General features: G+C 40.8%; 1 protein-coding gene across 1 annotated transcript in view; it reads right to left on the bottom strand.

Annotated features, from left to right (window-relative positions):
- Positions 1 to 5,993: 5,993 nt before the first annotated feature.
- The window catches only part of LHFPL6 (LHFPL tetraspan subfamily member 6), a 136,418-nt gene continuing 126,058 nt past the window's right edge, over positions 5,994 to 16,353 (bottom strand). The window contains exon 4 of the mRNA XM_005420793.2: positions 5,994 to 6,569. Within this exon, the coding sequence (XP_005420850.1) occupies positions 6,451 to 6,569 (119 nt within the window). The 3' untranslated portion in view covers positions 5,994 to 6,450. The remainder of the gene's footprint in view (positions 6,570 to 16,353) is intronic.

The following is a 16,353-nucleotide window of genomic DNA, read 5'->3' as shown; positions in this document are numbered from 1 at the left end:
TTGGACCAGGATCATGAAGTTTGGCCCATGCCTATTGGAATGAATGAAATCTTTAACAGGGAACAAAGTATTCACATGGAGAGCTTGCTTTCCCTTTAGCAGGGAAAGCTAAAGCTTTATCCCATGCTGTCATAAGCCCGAGGCTTTGAAAAGTGGTCACAACTGGCAGAGGTTTAAGGAACAAGGTAAAATTCTTGGGCTTAGCAGCAGAGTAATTTGTAGAAAATCACCCACACCTGTGTAGAAATTGGCTGCTCATTACTTGATTAAATACTCGGTTCTTTGGTGATAAGCTAGAGCAGAAGTGCTTCACACCATGACTGTCTACAAGCCAAACAAATATACTTTATTTCTTTATTAAATGTACTTAAATACAGATTTGCTGGCTGGTATGAGGATAACCATAGGTACTTCTAGCTCCTGGAGAATGAAAAGAGGATGAAGAAATCCATGCCTGCATAGGAGGGCTCCATGCAGTTGGCAGATGCACATGGAGCACACAAACCACCTTGGTTTCAGTCCTGAAGTTGGTGCTGGTGCAGAGGTCTCATACAAGGGCTGCTGCAGGAGCTGTGCACAGGTGGGACTGCCTGTGAGAGGGACAAGCTAGATGGGAGCACTCTTTGTACTTAATGTGCTCTCTTGGGAACCCAGGCACTGGCCTCCATGTATGGCCTGTGAGAAAAATGTCTGTAAAGTTGCCTGAATGGCCACAGACTCACAGACTCACTCCTTGGGCTGCCAAGTCTCGCTGCAGACAGGAGCATTCCATGGTGACAGCAAACTTTCCTCCCACCCCCAAGGCATGAGCAGCTTTGTGACTGCTAACATAGACCTGCCCTTGGCTTAGGCTTCGGGTGAGATGGGGCTTTTCTGTGCCCTAGCATTGCCTCCAAGCCAAACTGATTTATTGCCACTGGGGAGCTGATCAGCCTTGGTGCACATTTACAGATGATTGTGCATCTGGTGATGGTCAGTACGGGCCACAGCACCCGCTGAGGAGCTATTTGAGGGTCATGAGATGTCGCTGTGTGATGGAAGATGCTCAGAGCAGAGTTACTTATAGTTCATTTGCTCTTAGACAGCCAGGAAATCAGGCTGCAATGCGCTGGGCCCTAGTGATGTAGATATATATAATGAAGCTGTGCCATATGTTCCTTTCAGAATGCCTATCATTTTCCATTTACCTAATTTAATATGCTTGGCATAACATAGAATATGTACCCAACATACTGACATTCACAGCAGATACTTCTAGCAGACTAAAAGGTCTCAAAATTGTCCACAGAAGGAGTCAGAGCCTGTCTTTACTCAGCTAAAATATCCATTTAAATTTCAATGAACATTCTGTTTCTTGGTGAGGAACATGAAAAAAGGCCATCTATTTATATGTTAGCCTAATAACTATCCTTCTGTCACTAAGACAAGTGAGCTTGAAACAGTTTCAAAATTTTCCTTTTTTTTCTCTGATCCATCATTATTTCAAGAATAATAATAAAAACAATACTCAAATGCATATATTTAAAATCCTGTCTTCTTAAGGGATTACACTTAAATGTCAGTTCTAAAAAAAGACATATCTAATTTCACCATTGTCTCTCTGAAAGGTTAAGTATGTAGAGAAAAATTAATGCTTATGTTGATGTACAGATTATCTGTCTTGTCAGTCAGTTTGATATTTTTCACAGACTATTTCAATGAATGACAGATAAATTGCAGTTACAACTGATTTCTGGATTTTCCCTCAAGAAAAAGGAAATAGAGGGGTTAAATTGCCTCAGGAGTTATAATTTCAAAACATTTTTAAGGGCTGGGGATTTTTGTCATAGACATATATTTGTGTTTTGGGGAGAGAGCTAACTCTTGGCACATAGAAAAAAATTGTTTGTTAATATTGTTGTTTTGAAAAGCAATGACTTTTTTTGATAGGAATAGCTTAATGCTCTCTAAAACTCCAGACAGGCCTTCACATGTCTCATATTTATGCAGACATGTCTGACTTAATGCTTGAACGACACAATTTGCATTTTTCCTCTCAGGAAATACTGTGTTAGTGCTCAGGACTGGAGTCTGGCAGTGCACATTAAGATGCATAGGGAAAGTCCCCAGCTCTCTGGGATTTGGGTGGGGGAATGTTCTCCCACAGTCATTCCAAAAGACTAAACTTATGCAAATAAAGTTGCACCGAGTTCTTCCACCTCCACTTGCCCCACTCCAGTTTATATATGACGTGCCTTTCCAGACAGATTATATTTATTCCAAACAAGCCCTTCTCACTCACCGTGGTGTATTGACTGGATTTGTGATCGAGGGAAGAGCAGTGGATGTTTGCAGGGATTTTAGCAAGGCTTTTGACACAGACTCCCATGTTTTTGCACTACATTTGGACTAATATGGTCTGGATGGGGAGGTTAAAGCCTGATTAGGTGATGAGGCTCAGAGGGTCATGTTTCCTGTTTGGACCTGGATGCCTGCAGTGAGTGGGGTATCCACATGTCTATTCTGGAACCTGTCCTGTCCAATGGCTTTACCAGTGGAGGAGTGTGCTCTCACCAGGTTTTCAGATGACACCAAGCTGGGGGGATCAGGCAATATACTGAGGTGTAGGGCTGCCAGCCATAGGGTTGAGACAATCTGCAGGAATGGCACAACAGAACCTTAGGAAATTCAACCAGGAGAAATGCCAAGTCTTGTACACGTGAAGGGACAGGGCCCTGCAATGATGTAGGCCAGGACTTACTGAGCCTGGTGAAAGGATGGCTGTGGGGACACACAATAACCCAAGAGAAGCCACCCAGCACCCATGGCAGTGGCAGGAGATGGAAGTGAGTTCTTCTCAGTTATTCTCAGTGGGAGGATGAGAGACAGTTGTCGTTAATTGAAAAAAGTGATCAATTATAAGGAATTGATCCCTCTTGGCACAGTCAGGCAGTGGCACAGGCTGCCCAGAGATGATGTGCATCTCCATCCTAGGAGGTTTTCAAAATTGGGTGAGATAAATTTCTAAGCAACCTGTTGTAGCCTTGTGTCTGACCCTGCCTTGGGTAGGAGGTTGGACCACAGATCTCCTGAGGTTGCTTCCCACCTGAATTATCCTGTTGTCCCGAAACAGCTTCTGATAATGAACAGTAGTCTGCAATTATAGGACTTTTTTTTCTACATATATATAGCTCCTGTATTAGTTGGGAGTGGCAGATGAAACTTGCAGCTCCCAGAGTATTTTTTGGAAGTGGACTAAGACCTCTGGGTGGTCTGGAATAGAGGAGATGTATAATCACCCAAAGAATGAGATTTTGCAATAAATTTCCAAATGTGCTTGTTGGGGGAAAACTGCTTAAACAGTTCTAAAAAACAGCTTGATATATTTATGAACAGGATTATGGAATACAATTGCCAGCAATGGCAGGGAAAAAATTCAGTGACCTAGGACTGTGTGCAAGCTTATCTCTTTTGTTTAGACAAATGCAAGGCCAAGCTCTTCATCTTCAAGAATAAATAAATGGAAAATTAAACATGGTAAATATTGTAAATATTTCACTGACACTCCAGACTGAGAAATCGAAAACAATCTTTTGCTAGTTCGAAGTTATTAGAGTTTGTAGCTGTGAGGCTTGATAACCATGATAATAAATGGTATTTATATTCTAGTGCAAAATGGATATCAGAACCAAAATGCACAAATATGGATAAACCTAATTAGGCTGTGATTGCTTTATTCATATCACAGCAGCTGAAGGCTATATGATAAACAGCTTCAAAGCAGGTGCAGCATATGTCATTGGCTTGATTATTAAAAATTGACATTTTATTCAAGCCCAAATTTCAAAAAGGAGATTGTATACAAATTCAGTCACGCTATAATGGTATTGCATTGCAACAAAACCCTAATTTTCTTCATGAAGTAATTGTACAGCTCCAGTTTGTCATGATAAATCAAGCCTGAACCTAAGCATAGGAAGGATCTAAAAAAAAGTCAAAGTGCTCTTCACAATGCACAGTCCAGGATATAACCTTGCAAGAGTCAAATGTGGAATAGTAACACATATATTTATAGCCAAGTCACAGAAACTTTTTATAGCCAAGCACATTTTCAGTGGAAGGAAAGGCATGTTTCCACAGTAACACACTGTACAAAGGCAGCATTATTTGATTGAGATACACCTGCCAAAGATCTGACTGCAGTCAGGGGAGCCACAGTCAAAATTGTGTTTATATCTCCTTCAGTTTTAATAAAGCAGCAATCCACAACTCTAACAGGTACATTTCATGCTTACTGTGAGGATATATGGGCTGCTGCTGACCTCTCACAGGAGGGGTGGGTATGGTCCTGAGTGCTCGTAAGAAGGGATGAGCCTTAAAACCTGGAATCTGGAGGGAAGAGCTCCTGCTTCTGCTGGTGCTATGGGAAGAGCATGCAGGGAGCCAAATCACTACAACATGGTTGGTGTGCTCCTCAGCAGAAGTGCAGTCAGATGAGATGGGGCTATTATGGGCTAATCTGGGAGCGCTAAGGTACAATTTTGTTTTCACTGCACAGCACCATAAAGCAAATAAATAGTGCTTAGCCTATAATAAAACTCAATAAAATTCCATTGAGTGATATCAGGATTGATCACTGTAAGCTGGCATTGCTATTTCCACATTCCTCTGAAAATCTGCCCAGTGCAATGTACAAAGCACTGGCATGATGCCAGATTTGTTCAGCTCTAAGTGTTATTAACCACCAGAATTGCAACTGAAACATAGATGGTAACCTAAATATACACAACAGAAATAGAATACTGGGAAAACAGGATCAGAAAAATAAATTTGAAAGGGAATAACATTATTTTAGTTATGATTAAATAAATTGGTTATGAACTTATAAATTAAGTTCTCATTGCTTTAAATAAAGACAATAGAAGATTGATTTTTTAAGTTTTTTATGTACAGTGCCAATGTCCTGTGCAGAGAATGCTGTCTGGTAGGTATTTGATTAGAGTTATTGGTATTAAGGAAGTAAAGTCTTATTTCAGTTGGCTAAACTGGGATATACAGTTTTGTGTGAAACTCTGAGTCTGCAGCAGCCAAGACAAAATGAGGAAGGTCTTGCTGAAATCCTTCAGGACACCTGACAGCAGCAGTAAAAAATGTGGAATATGCCAGAATGTCTCCAGTGGCAGTAGATATCTATCCTCAGGCAGTGTAACTGAACCCTAAATGTGTCTGTGTTTTACAGGGTAAAAGGTTACAGCATGGTTATAAAAGTTGTGAGTTTTTCTGAGAATTTTTCCAGTGGAGATTTGGGAAGAAACTGTTTCATCTACTGGCACAACCATACATTGCAAGTATTGATCAAGGAAAAATTTATTTACAGAGATTTTTTCAAATACAAACATAAAATAGCACATATTATATATATATTTTACAAAAATGAATATTGAAATAATAAACATGGTACAGCACAATACAACATCAATGAGCTAAACATAACGGCAACAGAAATCTATGTCTGGAAGAAGTTTGCTGTTAGTTGTACATAACCAACAGAGCTCTACAGTACCGCGAGTGGAATTTCCAATGGACAGGAAAATGTCCATTTACTGCATTTCATAAAAAGTACTATAGTAAGGGTACATATGCCAAGTAATTATGTTGCATTTTGTAATAATGCTGAAAACACAGAGTCTTAATAAAAGTTATATAGGGCTGAATAAGAAGTGGATAAATGTTTGGGGAAGAAAAATGTGTAGAGATTATACAAAATACTGATAAAGTGGCTTATTGGTCCTTTTATTAAGTTTAATGTATATATTAAAAAGTTGCAACACCAAGTCTTAAACCACCAGAGAGAAGTAAAAAAAAAAAAAAAAAAAAGAATGTCCTTCACCTTTTTTCGAGCCCTCCTTACATTATCAAGGTTTTGAACAGGAATTTGAAACATTTTGCACTTTTCCTGGGGAAAAAAACCCCACAATAACCAAAAAATAAAAAAAAAAAAAAAAAAAAAAAAAAAAAGGAGAGAAAAAATAAAAAGGAAAAGAAAGAAGAATCGCACCAAAAAAAAGTTTCCCCCTCTACTTATTTTGTGCCATGGTCAACATCTGTGCGTGCGTGCGTGTGTGCTTTCGGGAGTGCCGCACTGAGGGGCTGCCAGGCGCTACCCCAGCACGTGGGCACTGCCACCCCTCACCAGCCTGTCCAGTAATTGGTGCATGCAGAATTTCACCATTTGCCAAAGCAGAGTTTTCCTTGCTTATATTTTTGTGGAGCAGACCCTGAGCAGGCTCGGGTGAGAGAGCCGGTCCCTGCCCAGCCCGGCCGGGTGGCTTTGCCTCACCGTTCACCTCCCTGCCACCCTGGGGCCGCCCACCGTCCTGCTCCTGAGAGAAAGCACTTGAAAATTCCTTGTCCGTCGCTGTTGTCCAGCAGACCTGGGCGAGCCTGGCAGGGCTCCTGCCCAGGGCCGGCTCAGTAGGGGTATTGCTTCTGCTTCTGGCCCGAGAAGCAGGCAAGCCAGGTGCACACCAGCATGGCGGCCGCCGCGCCCCCGCCCGTGCAGTAGTAGGCCCAGCCGATGTGGCAGGTCCCTGCAAGGCAAACACAGGGACAAGGGTCAGCGTTAGATGAGGAGGGGAAGTGCTGCTGCCACCACCACCCTCCCCTTCTGCCCCACCCAGGAAAACACTTTTCTGAGATTTCAGCCCACTTGTGTGCCCACCTCCGACAGGGAATGCGGGGCGTAATTCAGGCTTTGCCACTGCAACAGGGGAGTTGGAAGCCAGATGCGGCTGAGAACTGCTGGGAGATCCTAACCCAGGGCATGGGGGACCTGCTCACATCCCCTCACACAGGCATCAACCCTGACCATCCCCAAAGGAGAGCAGCATCAGGGGATCACCTGTATGGGGGCTGCTGTGGGAATGGAAGCACAAAGCCCAGAAATAAAAAATAGACTAATTTCCCTACCCCTGCTTGAGGTCGCAACCCATTACTGAAAAATTCACTGATCTTCTGTCTAATGAGGGTCACAATATGGCTTTCAATCCATTTAATGGCCTCAGCATCTTTATACAGTCAAACTCATCAACAGTAAATGGTGCTGGGGAATCCCATAGTGGACCATAAAGTGATTACTTTCCTTTCAGCGCTGTGCCTGCAGTAGGGGAGGAGATCAGGAAAACAGCAGCTGCAGCAGGGAGGAAGCCTCTTTAGAGATCTCCAAAAGCAAGGAGGTGGCTGTTGCTACTCCTCAGATGGATTTAAATCCATCTCAAAATCAATTTTCACTTGGGCTGCATCATCTTTGTCTTTTTGAGTGCTTGGGATTTGTTAGCACTGAGGTTCTTGCTGTGCTGTTCACACCTTGGGTGATAACACCCTGCTTTGAGCAGTGAGTGCTCTCAGTAAGACACAAGCAGCAATGCAAGACTTCTTTCCCAGCCTTCCCAAAAGCAGCATAAACCATCCTTCCCTTCAGAGAACAGAAGGTATCAACAGAGTTTCTATCTAGAAATAGGTGTCATGCTGGTGTTCTGTCCCAATGGCATCCCCAAGGGCCAGGCTTGAGGTTCAGGCAATTATCAACTCAACTAATCCTGCCTCAGGCACAAGAAACACAAAATGTCTGTTCATCTTAACATGTCCAAGGCATTCACATGACTCAAGGCAGACAGCACTGCCACTGACTGTCTGCAGGATATTGCCTGGCAGGCTTTGTAAGGAGACATTAGTGGGAGGCAACACTTATGCTCCTGGTCACTTTGAAGATCTCAGGCTGACACCACAGCAGGAAGCATAATACTTGTTTCACTTTTTTTATTCTTCATAACCCTCACAAATTTTTATTTTAAAAATGTCCAGTGAAACAATGATCCTGATGTGACCAAGACAACTTGAGGACTCGTGGCCTTGGCTTGAGCTCACTAGCCTCTCTCCTTAATGTGCTGGAGCAGACAGAGAGATTTACTTGGTTTGTCATCTAGCTGCGCTCTGTAGACAGCACCATTCTTGCCATCCTTACAGAAGACTGCACAGAGAGTCTGACTTCCTGAAGAGAAGGCCACCAGAAACCCTGGAGAGCTGTCAAGTGCCTGGCAATGTCCCTGATGCTGACACTTGCCCAATCATTCAGCAGTCCATGGAGAGACCTGTCTCTGGGCCACCTACTGCTCGGCCGTGTACACACCCTGTCCTTAGCTTCTGCTGGGAATTTCAAAAACAGACTTAAGCCTACACCAGAGGTTTAAACTCACTGGATCACTTTGAAAATTATCATGTTTAAACCAGAGTAGGGTGTGCTATAGCATTTCTTGTGATGAGATGGACTCCATCTGACAGGTCTTTTTAAATTGTGAAATATTCCAAAAACTACTAGAGAATTGTAGTTGCAGCTTGAAAAAGTAAATTTTTCTCACCATGATGTTTCCAGTTAGAGAAAATGTCAAAATACGTGACGGTGTTCACAGGGGTTCTTGGATTAGGTAAGAGGTGAAGATCTGACTCTATGTTTTAGAAGGCTTGATTTATTATTTTATGACATATATTACATTAAAACTATACTAAAAGAATAGAAGAAAAGGTTTCATCAGAAGGCTAGCTAAGAATAGCAAAGAATGATAACAAAGCTTCTGTCTCAGACAGAGAGTCCAAGCTAGCTGACTATGATTGGCCATTAATTACAAACAAACCAGCATGGGCCAATCACAGATCCACCTGTTGCATTCCACAGCAGCAGATAATCAATGTTTCCATTTTGTTCCTGAGGCCTCTCAGCTTCTCAGGAGGAAAAATCCTAAGGAAAGGATTTCTCATGAAAAGATGTCTGCGACAAAAATACTACTTCAAAAAGAGCTTGAAGATTCACCTGGTGGCACTGCCCAAAGCTGTAACCTAAGCAGGACAGAATGAAGTCACTTTGACCTTTTTATATGGTATAATTTCAACTTTTGTGCCTCGGCAGTGGGAGAGAGTATATGTGTACATATTAAGAAGAAAGAACTGTTAAATTTGTGCCAGAGATGTGTTCAACAGATACAACACACACATTCACTCTTGGCTGAAGAGAACAACATTTATTTCTCCAGACCATGATCCATTCCCCAGGTGAAGGACCCAAAGGACCACTGCCCTACTTAATGCTCTGAGGCACGGCAGGCAGGCAGCCTCTTGATCTAACAAATGCAATGTAGTTCACAAGTGTGAGTTGGGTCAAGATGAGCAAATAAAAGAATGGGAGAGCAGGAGAATGGATGAAAGAGCTGGGAGCTTGACCTTAGAGCAATAATAACACAGCAATAAACCTGGCCATTATTTCCAGCCCATGTCAAGAGCAATGGGAGGCCTTGGAAAGAACAGCTTGATCTGTACTTGGATGATGCTGAGAAGAACAGAATTTCAAGCTGCTGTGCTGAAAAGAAGCCTGCAGCAGGGCAGGTGTCTGAGGGTATAAGACTTAGCTATACTTTTCATTGCAAGTATAGTTAAGGTTAGATAAAGGACCAGAGATAATCCATCTCAAAGCTACCCATTGCAATGAATGCCTACATTGCATAGCCACACATCAAAATGAAACAATGACAGGCATTTTATAACCCTGTATTACACAAGGAGGAAAACATTTTGGAGTTATTGATTCTGCTTTGGTGTTCTCATTTTACCACATGTATGGCCTATTTTAGTCTACTGCATCCTAAAGAAAGATTGTTGGTTATCAATAATTGGGTTGCAGTTTTTGTAAAATGACTTCTGCTTCACATTGATATAAAAAACTCATTTTAAAAGTAACAGAAAGCTTTGCAAAAAGCAGAGTTGAGAAGCTATTACTGCACTGACACCAGCAGGACTAATTGTGTTTCAGTGGTAAGCAAAAGTTAAAGAGATTTGCAGAACTGAGGCTTAAATTCAACCATCAAATAGAGCAGTTTGCATTCATGGAGCCTGTCATATAAAAGATTAGAAACCCAGTACTGCAGTTTCTCTTTTTCTTTTAATGTCAAAATTCTAAAATGAGAAGCAACACTACCTAGGTACTTGATAGAATTAGAGTTGTTGAAAGCATGTCAATTTTCACACACACGAAAAGGCACAAAAGCTTTGTTGTTTCCCTGAACGATGCATTGGAATACACACACACACACATACACACACACATATATATATATATACACACACAAAGGTAGAGGAGTCCCCATCCATTGAGGGTGTGGAGGCATGAGCAACAATGTGCACATTCTTGCTCCTAAGATGGGCTGATCTGAGTTTGTGCCAAAGTAAATTCCCAGCAGTTGAAGTGCTCTTCTAGCTGATAGAGATGACAAGCAGCACAGCAGCTTGCTTCTCTGCACAGAATTAGTGTTGCTTTAAACAAATCAGTCTTCACCTGACAGGTCAGTATTGAGGGAGAAGCTGTGGCTTCAGCACTTCAGCACTTAATTCTAGATCTTTATTTTTTTTCTTAAGAGAGCATAAATAATTGGAGTTGTTCATGAAACAGGACTGTCCAAGTTGGCACAGATAAGTTTGTAGCCAGCCATTAAGAACTTTGTTTTACTGGGATTGGCAGCAAGAGAGTGTCAGGATGAGCACTGAAATAACAGAATAATAGAGCTTGCAGCCATAGGCATGGATGGCCATTTTCCAAGCAAATAACGAAATGAAAGACTGGAAACATTCCACTCTTTCTTAAGAGGATTGAGAAAAATCATGTTCCCTGAGGACAGAGGACAAAAATTATGGAGAGTAAGGACACTATCAAAAGGAGATTTACAGAAAAGTGTCCCATGGAACATAAGACAGTATTTACTAAACCAAAAGAAATCAGTAAATGTGGAAAGGTAGTTTTGCAGTGATGAATGGGCTTACTAAAAAGCACTTCCATGGCTTTTCCTGATTTCTAATGTGATCCTTGAGGCCAGGATATGCATCCCCTTGCTTCCCTCCTCCTCTTGAATATATAGGTAAATAAAGATTAAGACAAATTTGGGAATGAGTAAAATTTGGCAACAGAAAATATGTAGATACTTGATCTACCATGGAGCTGTGCCAGGATCCAGTTGCCAAAATGTAATTTTACCAGGATTTCTATTAATGATGTCTTATAAATAATTATCACATATAGTTATCAAGGTCTTGGAAATAATATATGGTTTCATCTAAAATAACCAATAATTGCCGCTTATGAAAAAATATCCTGAATATGAAAGTGTCTTGGATGCAAACCTGTTAATTGCAAGACTTAGTATCTTAAATATTTGTACCTTTTTTGCTGTTAATTTTAAGACTATCCTGGACTTACAGTCTGGAGTATTTGGCAAACTCTAATCAATTAACCTTAAGTACAGCCTATTTTCCAAGTTGAAGGAGAAAAGGTTTCAGAATTAGCCAGACTGTAGAGAACAAATTATATACCTTCAAAAATAAAACCTACAATTCTTACTTCCAAGAAGTTGTGCAGGAATTCTAATTAACAGATTCACAGGAGAGTATAGTACTATAGAGAATGTGAATTCACATAATCAATCAGGGTGTTGGAAAAGTAGTCAGAAAAAAAAAGAAAAAAATGTGATGCTAAGGGATATACTGGGATTTGGAAATTTGAAAGACATAAATGAATGTAAAAGATAATCAGCTAATTAATAAGAAGTTAAACCTATTTTGAAACAAAGCCAAGATAAATTAAATAGCTGAAGATCTTTTTCTTGACACAGTAACAATGAAAAACTGTCATGTGAAATCAGCTACAAAAGGAGGAAAGAAGTTGAAATTTGGAATGCCTCCAGAAAGAATTAAAGTAGTTATGTGAAACAAAGAAAGAACACTATATAAGGTAAAACTGCAGCCCAGCAAACAGCCTGATACAAAATAATCAATTCAGTGGAGCTGGTTACTTTTTCTGTTGCAGATATGATCTTCTCAATGGATTTATCTTTTAAAAAAAATATGATTTTTTTATATATGTACTTTTTTCAAGCTATTTTGGTAACTTAGAATTGGTCTTTAACTAAATGCATAAAATTTCATAAAGTTCTGAAGGGTAAAAAGTGAGGAAAAAAAGCCAAATTGAAATTTTTTAGTCTTGCTGTATGTAGACACATATATATGATCAAATCCTCCTTTCTTTAGAGGATCACATAATTTTGTTTAATCAAACCTCGAATTTGCTGTAGGTGTGCATTTCATGGAGCAATGAAGGAGAAACCGATACCCAGTGTCAATTACAAAGCTCAAATTCCCAGGAGCAAATAGTTTATGTGCTGCTAATGAGGAGTTCTCTCAGCCTCCTGCAAGAAGTCAGCAGAAAGCTCACCTAGTGCAGAAGTGAAATCAATTTCCCCTCTCTTTGAACACACACAATGCCAAGATTCACACTGGACTGGTACCCCAGACTCCCTTCAGAAACTATGAAGAAGAAAAGTCACTTGTATTTCCTCTTAAAGTAAGCATGTAAAGTACAGATGATGAACCTTGCTCTGGTAGCTCCTATTTTTCTTCCTTTTAACTGGGAAGGGATTCCAAACAACCAGTTCAGCTGCACTTTTTGCATAATAAAGAGTACCAAATAGTTGCTCCAGGTGATCTGAGTACCTTTCTGGATGCTGCTGCTAATGTCTACTGACTGCAGAAGGTTCTTGCATGACCATGTCTAATTCTGGCAACAAAGGTATGTGCCTTATCATAGAATGATAGAATGGACAGGGCTGGAAGGGACCTTAAAGATCATCTAGTTCCCTTTGTCGTGTGCAGGGACACCTTCCACTAGACCAGGTTGCTCAGATCATCCAACCTGGCCTTGAACACTGCCAGGGATGGGGCATCCACAGCTTCTCTGGGCAACCTGTTCCTCACCACCCTCACAGTAAAGAATTTCTTCCTAATATCTAAACCTACTGTTTCAGTTTGAGGCGATTCCCCCTTGGCCTCTAACTACATGCTCTTGTAAATAGTTTCTCCTTATGTTAGACAGAATATATGTGGACCTTGATATAGTCACCAAAAGCTTATAAACATTTAAGAATGGAAGCTGTTTGGGTAGCACTAAAGAGAAAATGTTTCTTGATGGAATACTTCCTTTACTAGCACGTAGTTTACTCAGTCATTTATCTAAGAACTCAGCAGCTGCAGCTCAAGTATGCTTGTAAAGGTTGTGCTCAGCCCCAGTCAAAAAATGAATGTGTGAAATCTCCGTGCTGTTTGCAGAGGATCTGCAAACAAGAAAAATGCCTTTTTCAGATAGATTGCTTATAGAAAAACACCTTTGAATGTTTTCATTTAATAGGATACTAACAAATTGTCCTCCCTTCTAAATCCTTTTCTTGATACTGTAGCACTCAATGTCAACATTCAACCAGATGCTGAAATGATGCCACCTAAGACAAATTAAATAGTTGACAAAGCCTTTTTTACATCCACACTACTTTCTGCTTTCTATTTATGCTGTTTCAGTAACTTCACTGTTTGCTTGGAAAGTGCTTTAAAGATCATTTACTCTAACATTTCCACAGCAAAAGTAATTATCAAGTCAACGGTTTTCTTTACAATATTTCAAGCCCTCTAAAAGTGGCAAAAGGGAACCTTAATAATAATGATTTTTGAAACAAACATTCATCACGAGAAAAGTTCCTGAGAGCTTTTGAGGCCAATCCAGCTGCTTGGTTAGTTCAGAATGGGAGCCAAGCTTTTAAGCTTCCCTCCAGACAGCGACTTTGGCCAGGTGGTGCCCTTTCACAGCAGTCCACAGACAGCGAACAAAGTTGTGTGTTTGGAGCTATCAGCTTTGGTTGCTGCTGCTGCTGACCCCCAGGTCAAGGATGTCTCTGACCATGAAGGAAGGGATAGAGCTACTGTATTTTGTCAAAGAAAGAAAAAATATCTGCCAAGTAGTTCCAAAAAAGTTCAGTTAAAAATGGAGTTTATCTTAAATTTTGTGTCTTCGTTCTCCCTGGCTAATAAGAACCTAGCATCACTTCATACATCTGGTGGTTGGGAAGTGGCAGCTGGTGGTTCATGATGACATGAATCATCTATGTTTCAATAAGTGAATCTTACTGTAGATAAACATTTTGCTGTTTGGGCTCTTAGGTATTGGTCTTGTAGTGCTGTTTCACCAGATGCCAAATTAAGCTGAAGCTTGATTTTGTGAGTTAAATTGAGCATGCCCTGACCTCTCTGGGACTTCCTGTGCAACTTGGCTGCCTCTGCACCCATCACAACAGAAATCAGCATGTAAAACTGAACATTTTCCACATGCATATCCAGGGAAATCAATGGACAAAAATGAATTTTCACATTGATTTTTAGACTTTCAAAACCAATACAAATGTGTTCACACGTGTACACTCACATTGCCCCTTTAAAACAGTCATTCAAGTTCAGAAGATTTCTTCACATAGCTTAAATATGCAGAATGTGGAAGCTTTTGCAAATGTCTAGTGCAGTCTTTACTTTTGTGCATACTTTCACCTTAATGCAGAGTCTCTCACTTTAATGAATTTCCTGATAAAACAGTCGTTTTCCATCTGTTTTTCTTGTGTATTACATTTAGAAATGAAAATAAAATGGTATTAGTGCCTCTAGCTCAACAAAATTGAATGTATGCTATATGATATGCCATAATGATGGTTTCTTTTGGGAAATTGCCTGCTAATTCATTCCTTTCGCAGATTTCGTAGATCTGACTCACTTTTACACCCTCCAGTCAGCAGCTCCATCGTGCTGTGCCACGTCACTGCTGCCCTGAATGGGCCCACAGGCAGGTCCAGGATGTGAATAATGCAACCTAACAGTAACAGTTTGCATGGTGACAAGATATCAGGGTGGTTTTGATCCATCCTCAGTGAAAGGCAGTCCCTCTGAACACTGCTCAGTTCCTACTCCAGTCCCCACCTCAGGCACTGTTAACCTGTTGCCAAATTAGAGTACAGTCATTGACTCAGTCAATGAGCAAGCAACTGTGCTGCTTTAAAACATAAACATCTCCTTTTTTCTTGCCCCCATTTATTTGTATTGTCCCATTTCTAGGAGTTAACACCCTAAAACAGTGGTAGAAGATTTCTCCTGTCCATAATCTAGTGTTTCAGTGGGAAATCTGCTCCATGTGTGACCTGTGATCCAGATGGGATGCTGCAATAGGGAGCGGGGCTCCAAGACCTTTATAGAGGTCATGCTGCCTGCTGGGAAGCTGGGAACTACAAGCAGAGCAACACAGCACAGATCTATCATGGCCTTGACCTCTCAACAATATTTGCAAGAGGTCATTTGTCAAAGGCCTAATCTATCAGTGGGCTTCTTTTCAGGATGGCAAAACCATACTTCTAGAGAAGAGCAGGGAGCAAGCCCCTCTACAGGTACACCAGCCTCTTTATGGAGGTCTTTATGGTGTCTATTTATGGAGGTTATTCCCCATCTCCCTTTGCAAAACAGCTCATTTATTGAATGTAATTTAATCAACAAATGGAGTTGTCCTTGGCCGGGTATCTTCATTTGAAGAATAACTCCTCTTTGTCAGAGATGGAACTATACAACCACTTTTATTTGATTGAAAAAAAAATAGCCCAATTAAATACATAAATGTTTAAGTGAATCCTTTGGACATAGTTCGCTTAATAAAAATCAAATAAATATCAGTTTTTAAAGAGAGCAGTAAACTGGTGGATATTTTACACTGTCAGCTCAGGTTTTCTAGAAAAGAATACTCATATCCACTTAAATTAAAGGCATAGTTATTTTTCCTGCAGCCTATTTAAATGCTACTTTGGAATCTACACAGAAATGTGTGTGTTTGGCAGGGGTGGAAGGAGGGGTTCCTCATCACAATATGGGCCATCTCAGCACTATTTGGAGTGCCTATTAGTCTAATGCCTTTTCAGTGTGCCTGAAGACATGGCATTTCTTATCTAGAAACCCACTAAAGATTAGCTTTTTTTTTCCTGGGTTCTTGGCACTGCTATTTATTTATTCTTTCTAGTTATGGGGGCAGGAGTTGGTCATGCTTTCGTTAAGCAAAAGTTTTCATTTAATTATTAATTCTAGTATATTTCTGGTTGACATTACATATCACAGTGCACAGTTCAACTGCTTCTCAAGAGAGTTCTTGCAGTCCCTCATCTGTACCTGCCTCCTGCTCTTCTTCATCCTCCTATAATACAGATTGCAGCTCCTGGCTTTTATTTTCTACCTTCAACCTCAACCAATTTTCCCCCTGACTTTTTCAGTCCAGAACAAGCATCAGTGCTGAATCCCCACCTTTGCTGGCTCTGTGGTCAAACCTGTTGAGCTTTGACCCTCTCCCAGCTGCACACACATGTTCCCTGCAGCCCAGGCTGCAGCACTTGTTCTGCCATCCTGGAAGAGAAGGTTGAATGCTGTCTGCTGATC

The sequence above is a fragment of the Geospiza fortis genome, unplaced genomic scaffold, assembly GCF_000277835.1.
Source record: "Geospiza fortis unplaced genomic scaffold, GeoFor_1.0 scaffold194, whole genome shotgun sequence".
Taxonomy (NCBI): domain Eukaryota; kingdom Metazoa; phylum Chordata; class Aves; order Passeriformes; family Thraupidae; genus Geospiza; species Geospiza fortis.
Note: the sequence above shows the minus strand (reverse complement) of the source record. Positions and strands in the feature narration are given on the sequence as shown.